Here is a 14,600-nt window from a genome sequence, read left to right on the forward strand (position 1 = left end):
TTTAGAAAGTGACACGATAACAAGCCATGCATAATTTGAATAATTTCCTCTTTTGCTTCTCTTATCTGGATGCATAGTTTGTTTTAAAGTTGTACATGAATGCGTTAAGTCTTCAGTTCACTGCACTGCAGGTATTGGTCTATTACCTGCTTTACGGTAACAGGCACTACTCAGCAGAAGTTCCGGACGGTTCCACAGGACGCTTGTTGAAGACGACAAGAGGGAAAATAACTACTACGACTAAAGTGAAGTTCGAAAGAGAGGTAATTCAAACGTTCAATTCAAAGCATATTATAACTTATTTTTTTGTAAATACACGTTATATCTCTGGCAGCTGTCTTCCTTGGTCAGTATTTGGTAGTTCATTGCTCACTATGTTAACGTTATCTAACATTAGCTAGGTAAGGACAGGGCCTGAATTTCTGCGTGGGGTGTAACTTATTGTGCACAATTTAATTGATTCCTGCAAATTAATAATGTTAAATAATGCTGTGATTCCCCACACATTTACAGTGGTGTAACCTTATGTTATTCAACCAACGTCTGCAGCGGTGCTTACTGCCGGAGTCTGGCCGCAACTGCTGTGTCCGACTGTCTGACTTTGACCCTGAACACATCTGTAGCTCTCTCTGTACCAACCGCTAACGTTAGAGAGAGAGAGAGAGAAAAAAAGACAAACTAACATACGGTAATAAGTTTGAGGAAACAAACACAGCGGCTGGCTAAATAGTAAATCTATATCATGTGAGGCTGGAACCTGCGCAGAAAAAAAACAAAACAGCAAAGACCGAAAAACAAATGAAATTAGCGCCACGTGATGTCAGCATAACAACCTTAACCTTAATCCTCAGACAGGTAATGTTAACTGTAACATTATAGTAAGAGCTTCAATTAAACAAAGGTGATAACGGTGCAATGAGTAAATGTTGCCCTGCTGCGTTTTATCAACTGATGTTACAAAACGTCTCTCATTCAGCAGTCCTGAAGAGAGAACTTCCAGTTAGCTAGAATGCAAACTTATTTTATAGCCTATTCTAGATTTTAAGAGAGGTTGTGAGATGTAAATGGCTTTTCCCCTCTTTTTTATGCTGGTCTAGATGGAAACTCGTGGCAAGAAGAGAGGTGAAGGGAGCAGCAAGACTAAAAGACCATCCAACCCTAACCTGTGTTCCTCTATGACTGGTGAGTTTAAAAACATTAGAAATCATTGAATAAATATATAGTTTTCCAATAATTTTGAAGCCTCGTACTGTATGAGGCATGCATGTATAAAAGTGGTATCACCTTGGCAGCTCATACACTTTTGTGTGTTCCATATAATAAACATTACATACATGATGTCCCAGTTTCTTCAATACTATGGATAACAATAGGCAACGTCTTGTAATGGTTTTAGGCTAGATAAATTGATTTTTACATGACTTAGGCCAAAAGACAGAGGGATTTGGAGTAATGCATCTCAAAATCTTGGGTTATCTTTAAATTCCTAGCTAGGAGATTTGACTAAATGTCATTCTGTTGGTAGTGCCACCTCAGGATGATCAATCTGTAGATGAGGTTGGCATGCAACCAAAGACCAAAAAGGCCACAGTTGGTTGTTCCCTGAAGGAATCACGTAAGTCTTGTGCATACTATGGAAGTTTGTGTAAGTGAAACAGTAATGCGTCTCTAAATTTATGGGGAAAATTTCATATTCTGCCTGAAGCCCAGTTAGGAGTTTGACTAATTGTTGTTTCTGTGTCTGTTGGTAGTAAAAATTCAGGATTCTCTATCTGAAGATGAAGTTGGCATGCAGCCGAAGACCAAAAAGGCCGCAGTTGGTTCTTCCCCGAAGGAATCACGTAAGTCTATATTGTGCATACTATGGAAGTTTGTATAAGTAAAACAGTAATGCGTCTCTAAATGTATGGGGAAAATTTCATATTCAGCCTGAAGCCCAATTAGGAGTTTGACTAATTGTTGTTTCTGTGTCTGTTGGTAGTAAAAATTCAGGATTCTCTATCTGAAGATGAAGTTGTCATGCAGCCGAAGACCAAAAAGGCCAAACGTCGCAGTTCCCCCAAAAAATTATGTAAGTGAAAAGTTATTGAAGACAATACCTTCCCCTAGTCTAGACTAGCAGACTAGCATGGTGAAATGTTGTCTGTCTGTCTTTCACTGTCAGTGTATAGTCAAAGATAGAATAGGGAGAATTACCAGAATAACGCCATCTATTGATCAAGAGAGGCAACAACAACATAAAAATAATTCCTGCTGTCGGTTGCCAGACTGTTGCTAGGTAAAACACACCATTGCTAAGGACGCTGCTCTGATCAGAAGACATAGAGGAGGAGAACTATGCAGAATATTTACCTTGTGTTTCGTTTTTACCTTCATTAAACAGCTTTGGATGACTTGTAACTTGTTACAGGGATAGTGGAGGCTCCTTCCACATTGTGGCTGAAAACCAAATTTGCGCTCAGAGTCACAGTTAGAGGGCCCTATTTTAACGGTCTGAAACGCAAGTGGGAAGCGCAAAGCGCAAGTAGCTTTGTGGGCGGTTCTACGGCGCTATCGCTATTTTACAGGCGGATAAATGACACTTGCGTCGCGGCGCAAGTGTCAAAAGGGTTGGTCTGAAGCAGCCTAATTACCCGTAGGTGTGGTTTGGGGCGTAACGTCCAACAAACCAATGAGAGTGCCAGCTCCCATCCCCTTTAAGAGCCATGAGCGCATTTGAATCGGACGAGTTGATATTTTGACAGCGCGTCTGCAGTCTCCGATGAGACAGATGCACATGAATTTCAAACTGCAAATGGCTCAGTTTATTGCCAAATAATATGGCCTAATTCACACATGGAATAAGGGGTTTTCTTCCAAAACTTCAGAAATACTGAGTCCTCAAATAAATTTCGCCAAAGAAAAAACGCATATGATATAACATATGATATGCGGTAACTGTGGTTCTATTTAATGATATACGCAATACATTATAAACATTGTTTCTTATCAGTATTGTATGCTATCCTAATATGTATGTGTCCCCGCGGTAATAGACATTGCCATTGATTGTATTATGCGTTACGTGTTTAGTTTGCGTGTGTTTAAACAGAGCACACACGTGCGCCCGCATTCATTCATTCTTTTTAACACTCACTCGCGGTAAAACAATGTTTTTCACGATCAAATACTCATCGATCCTAAAAGTTATGGGCATGTAGGCCTACACGATGTCTGTGTCAAGAAAATATGTGTTTGCTGTACGGTGTTTGCAGATGCATTGATTTAAAAGTACAACTTATTACCGCTGCATCAGCGGTTCTTTCCCAAATAATTTACCAAGAATGTGCGGCTAGGTAGATGAGAGAAGCAAAGTGTATGCGCGAGGTGCACAAGCAATCCGTGCATCGCATGCGCATGTATGCATCCGCCCTTAAAATAGCATCTGAACAACGCGCCACTGACTTTAAACCAGGTATTTCGATGTCAGTAGCGCAATGGTATTCAGCAACGGCAAAATAGCGTTTGCGCCAGAACACGCCCCCTCCTTCCGCCGAACCGCCCCTTGGGGCGCATGATCAATCCCTAATTTACCGGCGAGTGGCGCTTGTGGGAAAAGAACGCTCTGCGCCAGTTGTAAACTAGCAACGACACATGCGCCAGTGACTAAGTCACTTGCGCCGGATGCAAGATAGGGCCCAGAGTGTTACAGCTCTCGTCTCGGTGAAAAAAAAAAACGTTTCGGGCCTTGGCCCTTCATTAAACATCAGACTTGTCTGATGAAGGGCCAAGGCCCAAAACGTCACATGTGAGTGACATTAAACTGTCACAGGAGCAGACTACTAGTGTGCGGTCTCCGTTTTTACTTTACCTGTTCCTTTCTTGGCGGTCCAGCACCTAGTTTTTGAGAGATTGTTGGGGATGTGGGTCCGTGTACGTTTCGTTAGTTTGATTTTTCCTTCAAACCGAACTGTCAGAAAACGAAAGTAATCCGTGTATCATTCGTTCATTCTATTTTCAATTGGAAATCAAAAATCAAAAAATTAAAAAGTGACAGCTTATTTTGTTTTTAAATCCAACACAAAAAACAAAAACATGTCTGGTTTTTCATATTTCAATTTTAGGCTCAGATCAAAAATACAAAATTGAAAAACAGGCAGCAGGACTGATTTTGATTTTAATATTTAATTGGTCGGGTTTACATGACCCGGAAGTTTGGCGATATCAAAGAGACGCAGTCACAAAGATCATTCATAGTGGCAGTGAACATCCGAGGAGCTGGAGGGTAAAACATCAGTTCAGCGACAAGTAAAAAATAAACTCACTGTAGCCTATATTCGTGGAGGAGCGGAGACACAGCCGTTGCAGGGGAATGAACGCCGTTCATGCCTGGTGTACATCCCCGTGCCCCGTCGTGCAGGAGGAATATCTCCGTACACCGGGCATGAATGTCCGTTCATTCCCCTGCATGCGCAATGGCTGTGTCTCTGCTCCTGCACGAATATAGGCTACAGTGAGTTTTTTTTTAACAAGCAAATCATACTGTCTACTCTGTACAGTAATAAAGAGTGTATAGTCTCCGGTCTTGTCGCTGAACTGATGGTTTACCCTCCAGCTCCACGGATGGTCGCTGTCACTATTGATGTTTGGGACTGCATCTCTTTGATATCGCCAAACTTCCGGGTCACGTAAACCCGACCAATTAAATATTAAAATCAAATTCAGTCCTGCTGCCTGTTTTTTCATTTCGTATTCTTGATCTGAAATATGAAAAACCAGACATTTTTTCGTTTTTTGTGTTGGATTCAAAAACAAAAAACAAAATAAGCTGTCACTTTTTAGTTTTTTGATTTTGGATTTCCAATCGAAAATAGAATGAATGAATGATACACGGATTACGGATTCAATAGTTTTCGGACAGTTCGGTTTGAAGAAAAAATCAAACTAACGAAACATACACTGACCGATGTGCGTGTCTATCTCTCTTTTCACTACACAAATACAGACATTGTAACATGTGATAATTCATCAATCCACCGATTGATTATTAAAAAGGCTTTGTTGAAAGCAAGCGACCAGGAGCAGGCTCAGGAAAACAGCGGAGAAGTGAGCCAAAATGGCGACAACAGAAAGTTATTGTCGAACCCAGTAAATCTTTTTCAAATAATGAATTCAGAGTAAATCTATTTTTTTAATGGAAAAGCAATACTTTTATTCTGCATCCCTCTAAATGCTCTGTAGGTATTTTTAAAATAATATGGCTTTTAATAAAGATTATCCATATTCAACCTATAACCTCTATTATTTAACCATGTTTAGGAAAGGCTTTCTAAACTTTTTCTGTTTATTTTAACATTTATTTTCTCTCAAATTATGCAGTGTCACCAACGGGAGCATCATTAATCACAAAATTGAAAGAGGAGAACAAATTGGCTAAGATGAAAATACAACGCCTGGAGGAGCGGGTGAAGCACCTGGAAGAGGCTAACATCGATCTCAAAAAGGACAAAGATTTTCTGCTTAGTAGATTTGACGAGAAGCCAGGTACAATTCCATTAACCCCCCACCACACACACACACACTTCAAAGACCATAGCATACAGTAAATGTATACTACATATATACATATAATATATATGTATATATTGTGTGTGTGTGTGTGTGTGTGTGTGTGTGTGTGTGTGTGTGTGTGTGTGTGTGTGTGTGTGTGTGTGTGTGTGTGTGTATGTGTGTATACAGTATGTCATATACACCCACACACAAACAGTATATTATTTACTTTGCTTACTCTATAGTCTCTCGACATGTTAATTTCCACAGGTCCTTCTCACAAGAGTGCAAAGAAAGAAGTCATCTCTACCTCCTCTGAAACACCCTCAGCCTCATCCTCTGATGAGTCATTCTTATCAGAGGAAGAAGAGGTTAAGGTAAAGGAGAAGAAGAAGAAGAGGAAGACCAAGAAGCCAATGAAAACCTTAGAGCCACACAGTCGCTCGAGGAGTAAGTGGAGCTAATGGCTTAACAGGTTTTGCTCTTAAAGAGGAATCCCATTAATTTTTCACTCAAAGAATCTATGGGGGTAACACAACTGCAGGGGTGAAAAGTAATGAGTTACATTTACTCTAGTTACTGTAATAGAGTAGTTTTTTGTGTACAATAACTTGAGTAAATATTGTTGGAAGAAATGTACTTAGTTACATTTTAAATAGCTTCAGCTACAAAGTAAAAAATTCGTTCAGCTCCATCTACACCAAAATACCCCCCCCCCCCCTCCTTGGGAGCAGACAGGAAATACACTAAAGAAGCAAGTGTGTGTGAGGGAGTGAGGGAGAGATTTTTAAGCTATCTACTTTATCTTTATTTTATTTTTTTATCCCTGTGGAACTGAAATTGGTATTGAGTATTGAAAATTTTCCTGAATATCGAATGAATGTTCGAATGGCTCTGGGCAACTGCAGTGTCAGAAGGTCAGAATCGAAAAGATTGTGCCACGAGGAGCTAAAAAAAAAAGAACTAAGTAACTTTTACTCTGAGTACATTTTAAATTAGCTACTTTTTACTTTTACTTGAGTAGATTTTTACACCAGTACTTTTACTTTTACTTGAGTAAAATTTAATCTAGGTGACTGTACTTTTACTTGAGTAGATTTTTTATGACTCTTTCCACCCCTGCACAACTGTAGCTGAAACCTGACCTAATTGTTCATCAACATTATCCTCTTGTTTGAGGTGTCTGTGTACCAAGTAGTAGTAAAAAAGAACAAGAACATTTGGCACTACATAAATCAAGTTACAGCTAAAGCTTACTTCATGGAGCGTATAGCATAAAACTGAAACTTAAGGCCATTCTCTCCATTAGGTCAGCTTTAGCTGCCTGACCATAACTAAGTGTATGTTGCACCAAAGGTTGTCCTCGACTAAAGATTTTCATAGTCGAGTCTGATTTGTCAGATTTTGCCCTCAGTCGACTAATCGTTGATTCATGATGTTTATTGATTCATGATCTCATTTGCATTTCTTTCTGCTACAGAAAAAAAGAGTTTAAACACCCGAATAAACAAATACTTCAGTCTCATTATAATATAAGAAAACATAAATTCTGTGTAAAATCAGATGTTCAGCACTGCAGCAGGGAGCACCCCTATATATTCAGAATCCTTTTTTTTTTCCACAACCACATTTTGCGACTATTTGACGAGGTTCAGTCGAATAAGACTTCTCCGAATCGAATCGTTGAATAGTTGACTATTTGAATAGTATTCAAATTAATAAATATGAATAAATAATAGTATTCAAATAAATTTTCTTCTTTTTCCTATGGACCACATGTGATGAGCTTGAACAATGGGGCTTAGGTCTAACACCAAACTTCTCCTTTAAGGAAATCAATCATAACTAATTCAAATTTTGTCATCTTCTCTTCCAAGTGACAACCATCGATGGCGTGGTGCGGCGCTACATGAGGGCTCTCAAGAGCTTCAAAAAAACTGGATCCATGAAGCGAGCCTTTGAGCATTTGGGGGTGGACCGGAACACCATAGCAAGGACCGCCCCAATCGCTGAGGTCCACATGATTTTCCCAGACATATTTGAGGGTTTGAGTAAAGATAGCCATGACAAAATCTCCACCTTCACAGAGAGGTGCAGGGAAGCCATAACAGCAGAAATGGCGAGCACACTGACGCACAAAAAAAATGCAGGTGAACTACTGCCGATCACTTACAAAATGACCTAATCATTAGACAATTGGCTTTATGCACAGCTCCACGACTTCCTGAAATAAGCCAGCTCGTTTATTTCATGTCTTACATTATTGGACCAACTGATTAATCCAGGTGTGTCTGACCTCACAACAATGGTCAGGCACACCTGGATTAATCAGTTGGTCCAATAATGTAAGACATGAAATAAACGAGCTGGCTTATTTCAGGAAGTCTTGGAGCTGTGCATAAAGCCAATTAGTCAATAGTTTTTATTGTTGTTCATATTTTGTTAACAAACTTTTTCCAGTATTTGTGTTTGCTTGTTTTGTAGCAATGTTGCAGTTATTACAGGCCCAGAAGTCACAATGTATGCCAGCAATAGCTGGTTAAGTTTGATTTGAGTCATTAGACCTCTAGATTTTGAGTTAAGTTTGATATTGTTGATAGCTACTGGTCAGGAGCAGCAAAGCATTCTGTAATGGTGATCAAAAGCAGCTTTTACCCATTAGTTTGAGTAAAAATGGTAAGGGAAATACATGCAACATGTTCATGGTCAGTAATCATGACATGAGTGTTGAGCAGAAGAGGTTTCTAAGCACATTGTAACGTGTATAGTATAATGTTGTGACCTTGTGTCGTGATAATGATGATGACAGCCAGTTCATATGTTCATGAGAAAATAAAATTGTCAATGATGTTATAATAAAAACATTGTTATAATGATGTCATAACAGTCAGTTTATCCTTCATGATATGTTAATGACTGATCAAAATGCTACCACTTTACTTTAGGTCAAAGAATTTCTTCATTACATTGTCATAATGATGTCATGACAGTCAGTTTATCCTTCATGATATGTTAATGAAAGATCAAAATGCTACCACTTTACTTTAGGTCAAAGAATTTCTTCATTACATTGTCATAATGATGTCATGACAGTCAGTTTATCCTTCATGATATGTTAATGACAGATCAAAATGCTACCACTTTACTTTAGGTCAAAGAATTTTGTCATTACATTGTCATAATGATGTCATGACAGTCAGTTTTTGGTATTCTGTCAAACATCAATGACCAAGTGCTAGAATTGGTCTTTAACCTTGCACAGCTAATTATAATTATCATTGTCAACTTGCCATAAACACAAAAATAGATGCATATTTCGTTAATGTCAGGTTGTCGTGACAGAGACATTTTCTAGTAATGTCACTTTGAATAATGTCACGTTGTCATAATAAGGACATCTCAAACAAATTTAATGTCAAGTTGTCATGACAAAGACATTTTCTAGTAATGTCACTTTGAATAATGTCACGTTGTCATAATAAGGACATCGCAAACAAATTTAATGTCAAGTTGTCATGACAAAGACAAATTCTGGTTATGTCACCTTGATTAATGTCAAGTTGTCATAATGAAGACAACCAAAATAATGTCAACTTGTCGTTACCAAATCGAATGACACTTAATGACAACAGTCATAAACGTTTAATGACATTGACATAATGTTTATGACATTTTTATGACTGTGTCATGTCACTCTTATGACAATGTCATGTCACGCTTATGACGGTACCTTCAAGTAAAGTGTTACCGAATGGGGTAGTCAGAGCTTTGGATAAAATGGCAGGGGAAAGAAGAACATATCATTTGAGATCAGAGGTTAATGAATGAATCAGCGAAGAAATTTAATGTTAATATTGTGTCATGCACACAGTTATGACTTGCTTTAAAAACACTTTGAAACTCATCAAATTCACATCGGTTGCGCATCTTTTCTTTTTAATATGACCAAACACAATGGCCAGCGTAATTTCTTAACCGTGCAAACAAAATAATCTTTGACTTTTACATGTTCTAGAATTTTTCATTAATTGTCGGTCCTAATGTTTATTTTCCTGTCTGCTACTACTTTATCAATGTATGGAAGGGGGAGATTTGGAGCTACCTGGAGGAGGAGAAAATGGGTCTTCGGAATGCTGGGAATCAAAGGAAGAAGGAGAAGACCCATCCTCAGGCTGGTGACGAAAAGGTCAAGGCGCTACTTAATTCCGCTGGTCACAAAATACGTCGGTCAAGGGACCACAGTTCTCACGGACAGGTGGCGGGTCTACATGACTGCACTGGCACAGAGTGGCTATTGCCGCTTTTTCCACTGCATGGTACCAGCTCGACACGACTCGACTCGACTCAGCTCGCATTTTTTGCGTTTCCACCGCGAAAACATGGTATCTGGTACCTGAAGTGGCTGCTTTTTCTAGTACCGCCTCGCTCTAGGTTCCAAGCGGCTGAGCCGATGCTAAAAGGTGACGTCGGCAGACGGCCGGCCACTGATTGGCCAGAGAGTGTGACGAAGTCACGAGAGCGACATGGCAACCATGCTGGTAACAGCCATAGCAGCGCCGCAGCCAACATATTCCACTTCTTCAACATGCCAGCTAATAATAGTAATGTTATCGATGTCCTCCATTGTTGTTATGAGGGTTCTGTCCATGTGTGGGTTGCGTAGGTGTTGTTTGCGTCGCGTACAAAAATACGTCACGGCCCTTTCGCGCAGCCGACCCCGCCCACGTCCAGGAGGTACTATTTGCGGTGGAAAACGACCCGTGCTGCTACCGTGTTGAGTCGTGTCGAGTCGAGTCGAGTCGAGTCGAGCTACATGTGCGGTGGAAAAGCGGCATAAGTACATTTTTCTGTAAACCAACGCCAGTCATTCGTCAACCCAGTCACAGGAGCCCATACCCAAAACATTGAGCGGGCTTGGTCAGCCTACAAATCCAAGGTGTGGAGACTGCGGGGAAACCGCACAGAGAGGACACTTAAGAGCCATCTCTCATTTATCGAGTGGACTCATTGGTTGGCGAATGACCACAAAGACGGTCCCCTTGGCAGATTGCTGCATGACATTCGCCACGAACTCCATCAATAACATTTCATTGAGTTTTGTTGATGTAGACAGCTCTTTTTCTTGTTTGGTTTTTTCAGTGTTCATTGTTCTTGAGAAATGCCTTGTTAAAAGTGCAGCCTTTATTTTTGTTCCATTTTAAAATGCCTTTTTTTGTTTCTGTTTGTGTTTTAAATTGTTAATATTTTCTGTATTACCTTGTTATTATTATGTTATAAATGTTTAACTAAAGTGGCTGTAGATCCCTCATTGTCATCAACATTGGTTTGGCGTTTTATAACTAACCCTAACGTGCTTCACTACTGGTAAACGAATGATTAAAAAAGCTTCGCTACTGGTATACGAATGGTTGAAAAAGCTTAACTACTGGTGAACGAATGGTTCGCGAAAGAGTAACAACTCAGTATGATGCATTACTTTACATGAAGGTACACAAAGTGTTTCACTACTGGTAAACGAATGATTCAAAAAGCTTCGCTACTGGTAAAAGAATGGTTGAAAAAGCTTAACTACTGGTGAATGAATGGTTCGCGAAAGAGTAACAACTCAGTATGATGCATTACTTTACATGAAGGTACACAAAAAGCTTCACTACTGGTAAACGAATGATTCAAAAAGCTTCGCTACTGGTAAACGAATGGTTGAAAAAGCTTAACTACTGGTGAACGAATGGTTCGCGAAAGAGTAACAACTCAGTATGATGCATTACTTTACATGAAGGTACACAAAAAGCTTCACTACTGGTAAACGAATGATTAAAAAAGCTTTGCTACTGGTAAACGAATGGTTGAAAAAGCTTAACTACTGGTGAACGAATGGTTCGCGAAAGAGTAACAACTCAGTATGATGCATTACTTTACATGAAGGTACACAAAAAGCTTCACTACTGGTAAACAAATGATCAAAAAAAGCTGAACTACTGGTGAACGAATCGTTCGCGAAAGAGTAACAACTCAGTATGATGCATCACTTTACATGAAGGTACACAAAAAGCTTCACTACTGGTAAACGAATGGTTGAAAAAGCTTAACTACTGGTGAACGAATGGTTCAAAAAGCTTAACTACTGGTGAACCAATGGTTCGCGAATGAGTAACAACTCATCATCAGTCAGATCCAGCTCCACCAGTCGATCCAGTGTGGGACCCAAGCCATCCCTCGACAGCGCTTGAAACCAAGGGCGGCAGGTTTAAAGCGTGCCCCGCAGCGGTGGACAATTGCTTTTAAGCCATCAGCATTACTAATGCCACATAATAAACCTTTAATGTGAATATTAATGTATGTAGCCTACTGTGTGTACGTACGTATTGTGAATATTTTTATTAAAATATGACAATCATCCCGTCTGTGTCTTGTTAATTTAATAACTAATTGTGAAATCCCAGGAAAATTCAGTTGCTTTCATAATCAATTGGTCAGTTTGCTAATTCACAGAATGATTAATCAATACAGTATCCCCTAGTCTGTTTACCAGTAACTCATCAGTAGTTACTGAGTAACTCACTTAGGGCCCTGTTAGGGCCCCCCTGGTTGTTCATCATTTGTTACTCAGTAACGAATACAGTAGTCCCCTAGTCTGTTTACCAGTAACTCACTTAGGCCCCTGGTCGTTCATCATTCGTTACTCATTCGTTCCTCAGTAACTACCCATGTTTTTGCATACCTTATTGTAAAGTGTTACCCTGTATTTTATGAGTGAGAAAATACAGTGGAGAATAAAATTCATTGTTCTTTTAGGCTAAAGAGCACCAGATGATCATGGATTCATTAAATGGAAGAGAATATGAATCAGGATATATTCTGTATGATATAATTAAATATAACACTTAAAACCAAAAAGACAATCCCCAACGGTTCAATTCCCCGTCCCCGGTCTCCCGCCCGGGAGCCGAAAATGGTTAGGCTTAACTTTCTTAACTTTTCCCTTTCATTCTCAATGGTATCTTTAAAGGGGATAGATGCAACTTTCGCGATTCTTCGCTGTTTTCTTGGTTTGCGCTCGCATAGAGCGCGAGTTGTTACGGCATGTCGTAACAACTTGTTGAAGACCCTTCCCCATCCACTTCTACACTAGCCATATGCATTTGTTTTCAAGAAGCCGGTGATGTGCCGAATCTCGACCCCACGCATATCATATGGAAGCATATATGTAGCAAAATTCAAATGGCAATTCAATTTGCAATTACATTATGCAATTGACAATTCATTATGCAATTTTATAATGTAATTTGTAAATACGTTATTCAAAGTGTACTTTAATATGCAAAGTGACAATGCAATCCTCAGTTAAATTTGCAAAAGTTATAACAATAAAAATAGAATAACATTTTGTCAAATTCTTTGAGTTCCCTTTATTCAAATTGAAAAGCTATAGCGTCCCCGTGATTGCAATCCACTTCGCCAAGCTCCGTGAGTTGCGATATTCAAATGACATTTCAATCCGCAAAACGAACGCTTAGCAAAAGATTTGGCAAAACGTTTTGCAAAACGTTTTCCAAAACGTAATCCAAAATGTTTTCCAAAAAGTAAATATAAAGTGTCAAACGTATCAGCCAATCAGCGTCTGGGTGGGAACTACGTCACTTGCTCGTAATTTCCTTGTTCACGTTCACTTCTAGTTCGTATGTGTCAGGTCAATGGTCACCAATGGAGATTATTGATACGCTCCGAACTTAAGTTTGGCCGATGATGTGGAGAACAATCGTGTTGAAGACACAGATGCAGAAGATAGAGTGCGTGTTCTGGGAGATAGGATAGACGACTTATCCTCACTGGTACGTTTTGACGCCAGTGTGGTAAACACAAAGATTTCCCAAGTGCTACAGGCACTGGGTGCGAAACATAGGGGGGGTATACCACGAACCTCGCTGAACATACCCAGGCTTTCTTGGGAAAACCTGGCTCAACAGAGCCGCAACTCGCAATCAGAGTTAAATGGTACCACGAAGCTCACTTTAGATTCAATTAGTTGAACCAGGTTTTCCGCTTTAGGTTCAGTGCGCGTTCACTTGAAAGGGGCGTTTTTTGCGTCATTTTAATCACCTTTACGATAGATCAAGCAGTCTATATGCGTATAAGTGAAAAGATTCTGCATATTGTCTATAAAATAACTATGCCAAATGCATAATTGTTCGCCATTAATCCAAATAGAATGATGATGATTTAAAAATGCATAAGCAACGTCCATCCTGCCTTATTCTATCATTTAGGGAATTCACTTTAAATACACCCATATGTAAGAAATGTATAGCATGTTTTCAACCGCTGAGAGGTAGCGGCTGTAGCATAGTGGATTAGTATAAGACCCGAACGCCAGCGACCGGGGTTCAAATTCGCCGGTCTATCATCATGCATTTTACCCCCATAGATGTGGTGCCAGCACGGCCTTGAAAATATGGGTTCAAGTTTGAAATAAGCACAAAAATATAATTCCATAAGATTTAGTGAATAAGTATTCCATATGCATGAGAATGGGGACATTTTAAGCTTCACATAAATTCGCGTCACTTGGGAGTCGAGCCCCCCGCGCAGAAATTCAAGACTGACGCGCTACCTCCACTCTAGCACTCTGTCACGGAGACACAATGCGCAACAGTAACAATTGTCTACATAAGGTCCAAAAGGGCGATCAAATAACGAACACCCTCTGATGAGAATCTGTATATCTCATGAAGAACCCCAATTTCGTTGTTTGCACAATGACAATAAAGTCTGAAATCTGAATATCGTAAGATAATGCCAAGGGATCGGTTCTGTCCCGTAAAACCCTCTGTCTCCGGAGAGACACCTGTGCGAGAAGTGCGCCGAGGTCCACGGGAAGTTGGGAACACCCACAAATGGTGACGGCATTGTCAGAGGAGGGGCTAGGAAGCTGCGCACGCCGATTTAAGTAGCCGATCTCCGGCTCCGCCATTTTGTTTTCAAGACTCGATAAGTAGATTGACGAACAGAGAGCTTGTGTGTTGCTGACGGATGTCACAATCTCTGTGTTCGTCAATCTACTTATCGAGTCT

The 14,600-nt window shown here is 39.8% G+C and overlaps 1 protein-coding gene across 1 annotated transcript; it reads left to right on the forward strand.

Moving 5' to 3' along the window:
* The first annotated feature begins 87 nt into the window (after positions 1-87).
* On the forward strand, positions 88-7,763 carry LOC130392541 (coiled-coil domain-containing protein 106-like). Its single transcript, XM_056603083.1, has 8 exons — positions 88-263; positions 1,098-1,182; positions 1,526-1,615; positions 1,752-1,841; positions 1,982-2,071; positions 5,359-5,523; positions 5,800-5,979; positions 7,407-7,763. The coding sequence occupies exons 1-8, from the start codon at positions 96-98 to the stop codon at positions 7,712-7,714; spliced, it is 1,176 nt and encodes a 391-aa protein (XP_056459058.1). The 5' UTR covers positions 88-95; the 3' UTR covers positions 7,715-7,763.
* The last annotated feature ends 6,837 nt before the right edge of the window (positions 7,764-14,600 follow it).

Source organism: Gadus chalcogrammus, chromosome 11 (assembly GCF_026213295.1).
Source record: "Gadus chalcogrammus isolate NIFS_2021 chromosome 11, NIFS_Gcha_1.0, whole genome shotgun sequence".
Classification (NCBI taxonomy): Eukaryota; Metazoa; Chordata; class Actinopteri; order Gadiformes; family Gadidae; genus Gadus; species Gadus chalcogrammus.

Bases quoted from the DNA above. Each gene is read 5' to 3' on its own strand.
- LOC130392541 (XM_056603083.1), top strand. From the start codon at position 96: ATGAATGCGTTAAGTCTTCAGTTCACTGCACTGCAGGTATTGGTCTAT. The intron at 2,072-5,358 runs GTAAGTGAAAAG...CAAATTATGCAG, and splicing joins CAGTTCCCCCAAAAAATTAT to TGTCACCAACGGGAGCATCA. The intron at 5,980-7,406 runs GTAAGTGGAGCT...TTCTCTTCCAAG, and splicing joins GCCACACAGTCGCTCGAGGA to TGACAACCATCGATGGCGTG.